The sequence below is a fragment of the Carassius carassius genome, chromosome 27 (genome assembly GCF_963082965.1).
Source record: "Carassius carassius chromosome 27, fCarCar2.1, whole genome shotgun sequence".
Lineage (NCBI taxonomy): Eukaryota > Metazoa > Chordata > Actinopteri > Cypriniformes > Cyprinidae > Carassius > Carassius carassius.
The window spans coordinates 13,278,728-13,286,446 of record NC_081781.1 but is presented as its reverse complement, the minus strand read 5'-3'; the positions used below and the strand labels follow the sequence as shown (position 1 = coordinate 13,286,446).

At 36.8% G+C, this 7,719-nt stretch overlaps 1 protein-coding gene across 1 annotated transcript; it reads right to left on the bottom strand.

Annotated features, from left to right (window-relative positions):
• Positions 1–1,120: 1,120 nt before the first annotated feature.
• LOC132107412 (trace amine-associated receptor 7e-like) lies at positions 1,121–2,125 on the bottom strand. Its single transcript, XM_059513623.1, has one exon. The coding sequence runs from the start codon at positions 2,123–2,125 to the stop codon at positions 1,232–1,234; it is 894 nt and encodes a 297-aa protein (XP_059369606.1). The 3' UTR covers positions 1,121–1,231.
• Between the last annotated feature and the right edge of the window lie 5,594 nt (positions 2,126–7,719).

Here is a 7,719-nt window from a genome sequence, read left to right as displayed (position 1 = left end):
TGCAGTCCTTATTCTGTTATAGGTGCAGAGTTTATCACAATGTATCTGCAATCTTTTGCTTTTAGCTAACACAATATAGATTGACAAAATATTTGGTTGCTTTTCCTTATTATTGCAGGTCCTTTATATTAGATTTTATTAACTATTTAACTATTTATGTATTAACTATTTAACTATTTTGTTTTGTTGTCGTAATTTTTTAGAAATGCAACTGGAATTTAATTTTTGGTGATATTATAGCACCTCATACATCCTGAATAATATTGAGTATTTAAATTGATCTTTGTTTTTATATTTATTATAATGTAAAGATGAATTTGCTTTAATACATGCAGTTTTTAAATTTTGCAGTTTCATTGTCTCCATCACCACCAAGTGGCTGAAAAAAGAAATTGCTACACAAACAGCTTTGGTAATTTTTTTTTCTTTTTTAATCAATTTGTAATATAATGTGATTGTTGTAATTGTTATAATGTGATTGTGACCGTTGATACCATATAAATTCTTTGGTGATAATCCCACATAAACATTCTAAAAAAGTACAAATATAAAACACCATGTAAAAACAAACATATTCAATATAACTATATTAACCTGGCTACATTATTAGGTCAATTCAGGTTAAAATAATGGAGGTTGATTAAGTTGTTTATTCAGCAATACATGAAGCAGAAAATATATTCTATCAAATTATACAAATGGCTCAAAAAAGCTTTACATGTACAGTAAATTTTAACAGTTAGCAGACATAACACCTAAGTGAGTTAAAAGTGGAAAATATATGTAGATCCATACATACACACACACACACACACACACACACACACACACACACATATATATGCAAAAACTCTGTGCCGTCTGATTTTTTCAGAAAATTATACAACAGTTAAAAAAAAATTACAATTCATTTTAACAGTTAGCAGAGCACATACCTAAGTTATTTAAAACTGGAATATATATAATCAGAAAAGGACCTATAGGCCTACTGTACATTGAAATGACTGAACCTAAACATAGGAGGCCGATAGAGGCTGAAAGCAGAAGCAGATATTTAACATAGGTTCTTACATATGCTAGATTCTTGTCATAGCACTTCTTGATATCTTCATTTCTCCGTTGTGAACATTAATTCTGTTTGGATGAAAGGAGAAAAATAAAGGAGAATGATTACAGAGTAACAATTCCCCGCTTAAAATGCACTTGTGGTTTTAAAGATTTGACATGTCAATCACCTTCTTTTGCACTGTGGTAAAACCTTGTACCAACCGATGCGCCACACAGCAGTGCGTAAAGACGGACTGCCCCAAATGTATAGCGCCGAAGTAGACAGTGCATTGAAACGAGCCAGTATTAAAAACGGGTTCGTGCCGTCGTTTTTAGAATAAATACCGTATTTAGAAACTTGCTTTACAATTATGTTTATAAAAGCGGGGTACCAGAAGATTAAAAAACTAATAACGACGACTATTATAATCTTTATAGACTCTGCCTTGCTGTCCCTCTCCGCACTTGGCGGGTCTCGTGCAACTTGATGTTTGGCAACGAAGAACAGTTTAATCGTCACCCCCACATTGGTCAACACGACAATTTGTACCAAGGTGTTGTTGTATGAAAAAAACTGGTTAGCTATTAAACCTGGGGTCAAATTCTTCACAAGCTGGTTCAGAACGCAAGCGTGGAACCAGCAGTACGAACAGACACAAATGACTACAGTGCGTGAGACGAAGCGCTCGTAGATGAAAGGATAACACACGGCGCAGTATCTATCAAACTGGGCAAACATGAAGACTAAAAGGTTTACACCGAGGAAAGACTGTAAAATATTGTAAATTACGTTTCTGAATGGGAATTCCTCTTGAACGTCAAAAAGACCCGAGTAATAAGCATACAGGCCCGTAAAAACGTCACTCATGCTTGTGCTCAGCATGAACATGAATCTGTTCTGAATTCGGAGATGCTTCGTTTTTAGGATCCCGATGACTACAGATCCTGAGAGCAGAACCGCACTTGTGGAGAATATGATGTGGTAAGCAAATAGAATGTAGTGTCCAGGTTCGGAGAAGTCAACAGAGAGTTGAATGCGAGACACGGTGGCATTTGCGAAGAGAGTCTGGGCGTTCATGCTAAGTCAACAACTCAGATCTGGCTTATAGAGTGGAAAGCAATTTTTAAAGGAGAGAAAAATCATGTCAGAGCCCCAAGTGAGCCATGTGTGACAGGTGTTGTGTGGCCTTGTCTAGGGACAAATGTTGGCTGCTATTTGTTCACTGATCCGAACTGATGTCAAACACCTTTGGCTTTTTTAATGAAATGTTTGTTAGTTTGTTTAAAACAGGGTCTTTTTCTAGGTCAGTGGTAGCTTGTCCAGGCCAGGCCTATGCCAAGATAAAAAAGATAAAAAAGATTATGTTGAGATAATGTGTTTGGTGTGGGGGTGGACAAAACTGCACATATAACCATATCCATTTTAATATAAAAATTAATAGTTATGATTTATTTATACCGTGGAGAAAATATTTATTTTGACCCCTGCTGATTTTGTTAGTTTGCCCACTTACAAAGAAATGAAGAGTCTATAATTTTTATGGTAAGTTTATTTTAACATATAGGGAGAGAATACCAAGCAGATAATACAGAAAAAAACACATTATATAAAGGTTAGAAATTAATTTGCATTTCAGTGAGTGAAATAAGTATTTAATACCCAAGCAAAACACAAATTAGTACCAGGTGCAGAAACCCTTGTTGGCAAGCACAGGGGTAAGACGTTTTTTTGTAGTTGGTCACCAGGATTGCACACATCTAAGGAGGGATTTTGATCCATTCCTCTTTACAGATTCTCTCTAAATGCTTAAAGGGATAGTTCACCCCAAAAAAAAAAATTATGTCATTATTGACTCACCCTCATGTCGTTCCAAACCCCTAAGACCTCTGTTCATCTTCGGAACACAGTTTAAGATATTTTAGATTTAGTCCGAGAGCTTTCTGTCCCTCCATTGAAAGTGTGTGTATGGTATACTGTCCATGTCCAGAAAGGTAATAAATCATCTTCAAAGTAGTCCATGTGACATCAGAGGGTCAGTTAGAATTTTTTTGAAGCATCGAAAATACATTTTGGTCCAAAAATAGCAAAACCTAAGACTTTATTCAGCATTGTCTTCTCTTCCGGTCATTTGTGAGCGCTGTTCACTGCAGTGTAGTGATATCCGGTTTGTGAACGAATCACTCGATGTAACCGGATCTTCTTGAACCAGTTCACCTAATCGAACTGAATCGTTTGGAACGGTTCTCGTCTCCAATAAGCATTAATCCACAAATGATTTAAGCTGTCAACTTTTTTAATGTGGCTGACAGTCCTTCTGAGTTAAAACAAACCAATATCCCGGAGTAATTCATGTACTCAAACAGTACACTGACTGAACTGCTGTGAAGAGAGAACTGAAGATGAACACCGAGCCGAGCCAGATAACAAACGAAAGATTGACTCGATTGTTCTCAAGGCAGGATCCAGTTGCATCGGTTGTCGTATCACCAGTAGTGATGGGAAGTGCGGTTCTTTTCCGTGAACCGGTTCTTTCGGACAGTTTGATTCAATAAACAGGTTGAAGAAAACGGTTCACCGGTTCTTTTGCGCTCAATGTAATGACGTCATTGGCGATGATTGCCCTTGATTCAAGCCTTCGGTTTACCCGCGCTCATAACATTAGCACAGAATCAGTTAAGAATCAATCACCAAAAAAAACAGTTCGGTTCAGATGCTCTGTGTGTCAGTCTGCTCCACGCTGAATCACACATGCACAGTATAATCAGCTCTTCGGTTCTCGAATCAGACGCATCTGACAGAAACGGTTCTTGACTCGAGAACCAGTCAATCTTTTGTTCGTTATCTGGCTTGGCTCGGTGTTCATCTTCAGTTCTCTCTTCACAGCAGTTCAGTCACTGTACTGTTTGAGTAAATGAATTACTCCGGGATATTGGTTTGTTTTAACTCAGAGGGAGTGTCAGCCACATTAAAAAAGAAAGTTAACAGCTTAAGTCATTTGTGGATTAATGCTTATTGGAGAAGCGAACCGTTACATCGAGTGATTCGTTCGCAAACCGGATATCACTACACTGCAGTGAACAGCGCTCACAACAGACCGGAAGAAAAGACAATGCTGAATAAAGTCGTAGTTTTTGCTATTTTTGAACCAAATATTTTTTCCGATGCTTCAAAAAATTCTAACGGACACTCTGATGTCACATGGACTACTTTGAAGATGTTTTTCTTACCTTTCTGGACATGGACAGTATACCATACACACACTTTCAATGGAGGGACAGAAAGTTCTCGGACTAAATCTAAAATATCCTAAACTGTGTTCCGAAGATAAACGAAGGTCTTACGGGTTTGGAACGACATGAGGGTGAGTCAATAATGACATAATTTTCCTTTTTGGCTGAACTATCCCTTTAAGGTTTCTTTGCTGTCATTTGAAAACTTGAAGTTTCAGCTCCCTCCACAGATTTTCCATAGGATTGAGGTCTGGAGACTGACTAGGCCCCTCCAATACCTTAATTTGCTTCTTTTTGAGGCACTACTTCATTGCCTTGGTGGTTTGTTTCAGGTCATTGTCATGCTGGAAGTCCCATCCATGACCTTTCTTCAGTGTTCTGACTGAAAAAAGGAGATTCTCATCCAATATTTTACAATACACTCCATATTTTGGCCTCCCAGGGATGGTGTTATGGGTGTCATAGTCAGCATTTCTCTCCTTCCAAACACGCCGAGTCGTGTTAATGCCAAAGAGCTCAATTTTGGTCTCATCTGAACACATCACTTTCTCCCAAGCCTTCTCTGAATCATTTTAATGTTCTTTAGCAAACTTTAAATGGGCCTGTACACGTGCCTTCTTAAGCAGGGTGACCTTGCAGGTGCTGCAGGATTTCAGTCTATTGCAGTGTAGTGCGTTACCAATGGTCTGCTTGGTGACTGTGGTCCCATCTCTCTTAAGATCATTAAGAAGCTCCTCTTGTGTAGTTCAGGGCTGATCCCTCACCTTTCTCATGACCTTACCCCATGAGACAAGATCTTGCATGGAGCTCCAGGCCAAGGCAGACTAATGGTTGTTTTGTGTTTCTTCCATTTCCGAATAATCGCACCAACAGTTGTGTCCTTCTCACCAAGCTTCTTGCTTATGGTCTTGTAGATTCAAGCCTTGTATAGATCTACAATCTTGTCACTGACATCCTTTGACAGCTCTTTGGTCTTGCCCATGGTGGTGGGAGACGTTGGAATGGAAGATACAGATTGTGTGGACAGGTGTCTTATACATATCACAAATCCCAGAAAATATGCGTTGTAGTCCAAACGAGACATTCGTTGTAGTTTTTTTTTCTTTTTTTTTTTTCTTTTTACTAATACTAGCACTGTTCCTTCTTTTCTTATCTCTCATAAAAAACTCTGGCTATGCAATCTGTACTAAACTAACTGAGACTTGTCATGGCACTTGTATACTGTTGTTGTTCTCTTGTTCCTTGTTGACCTGACTGCTTCTATTGTTCTCATTTGTAAGTCACTTTGGATAAAAGCGTCTGCTAAATGATTAAATGTAAATGTAAAATGTAAATGTAAAGTGAGTTCTGTTAAATAAAATATCTCCTTTGGAATTGGCCTTTGAGCTTTTTAACTTTGCAAATCTTTTTCACGCTCAAACTGCAACATTATAGACTAACTCGAGCTGAAAAAGTGAGACAGCATAATAGGACCCCTTTTAATGCTGAAAATATATATTTTTTATTTAATATATCAACATTTCCAGTTTCTTTTAATAACACAGCTGTAAAACAGCAGCTTTGTCATAAATACAGCAGAAGGAAATGTCTGAAGGAAATATCTTACCCCTTGAATATTGTGTTGGAAGATTTTTTATGTTTAGATAATTAGATTATCTTCCCCTCATCTAACACTCACTTAACGTTAATATTCAAAAACAATAATAATTTAAATGTAATCTTTAGCAGACATCAAAATGCTGTGTGAATATTTTGCATTTATTTGCCATGCATTGGTTATAACATTTGAAGTAGCATTAAAATTCCACAATGAAACTCTGCTTTCTGAATATAACATAATGTTTTTTGATTTTCAATTTTTCATAAAATGTAAAAACCTTACAGACCATTTGAACTATTTCCTTATATGGAGTTATATTCATAAAACATCCTGATGACTCGGCAAAATACATATTGCTAATTGTGTAAATGTGCTGTTGTCTGGTTCTGTTGTAAACTAAGGAGGTGGAATAATTCCAGGTCATTCTCAAAGGGAGTTGAATACACCAGACTCTCATCAACAACTTCTCATACATCCAAACAAATTAGTCAAAGTAACAGCGGGAAAAAAATCTGCTTAAATGCTCTTTACAGGTGTATGTTTATTTTGCCATTGTCAGATCATATCAGGGCATACAAGTGGTAAAGTACATACAAAAAAACAAAAGGATAGCTAATTATACCCAAGGCACATTCACAGTCACATCACTGCCCCCTGATAGCAGCTTTCCTTAAGAAATAGAATAACAGACCAGTTTGGCCCACAGAGAGTTAGTGCAACTCTAAACTTGTTGGTTACTAGATGATAAGGGATGTTTTTTCAATGGAGAAATATAATATATACTTAAAGGTGCCATAGAATGCATTGATACAATATTTTAAATTGTTCTCTGATGTCCCCAATATGGTGACCGAGAGAGCTCAATGCATTGTAATTTAAGAAAACACATTCAAGTTGAAAAAACACCTGCAAATAAAAACAAACAAACATATTCATCAGTTTGACAACACAAGTGTTGCAAATCGTCACAACACATGCATATAATGAAACGTGCTGCAAAATCTCACAACACTTGCAAATAACAAAACGTGCTGCAAATCCTTCACAACACATGCAAATTAAGAAATTCAGCAAATCCTCACAACACATGCATTAACGAAATATGCTGCCAATCCTCACAACACATGCAAATTAACAAATGCAGTGCAAATAGCACTGACCACAATGGAAATGTTTCAAGGAGACCCCAAAAATTGTCGGATTTGCTTATCGTGCAGTGGTTACTGGTCAGTGGAGTTGTTGGTGAACTGAAAGTTTTTTTTTAATACCCTGATTGCATGATTCCTTTATCTTTTGGATATTATTAGCCTAAATAAGCTGAATAATTACATTATTAAATGTTAAATGTTACTTAAGATGGTTAACTTTAATATCCTCAGCTAAATATAATTTCAAGGTTAATGAAAATAAATCTGCAATGCTTCATCAATTGTTTCTTAATGTGCATGTGTTGTGAGGATTTGCAGTGCGTTTCGTTATACTGTATGCATGTGTTGTGAAGGATTTGCAGCGCGTTTCATTATATGCTTGTGTTGTGAGGATTTGCAGCGCGTTTCGTTATATATGCATGTGTTGTGATGATTTGCAACACTTGTGTTGTCAAACTGATAAAGATGGTTTCTTCATTCGCTGGTGTTTTTTCAATTTGCATGTGTTTTCTTAAGTTGCAGCATGTTGAGCTCTCTCGGCCACCGTACCCCAGATTGTGTATGCGAAAGATAATTTTTTTTATAGCTAATTGCATACAGATAATTTTTTTTATAGCTTCTTGAAATCGCCACATTTAGGGTATGAGCCAAAACACTCTGTTTATGTGTATGTCCAATTAAATGAAAACGATC

What these genes read in the sequence shown, in the direction of transcription:
- LOC132107412 (XM_059513623.1), bottom strand. Translation starts at nt 2,125, where the DNA reads ATGAACGCCCAGACTCTCTTCGCAAATGCCACCGTGTCTCGCATTCAA.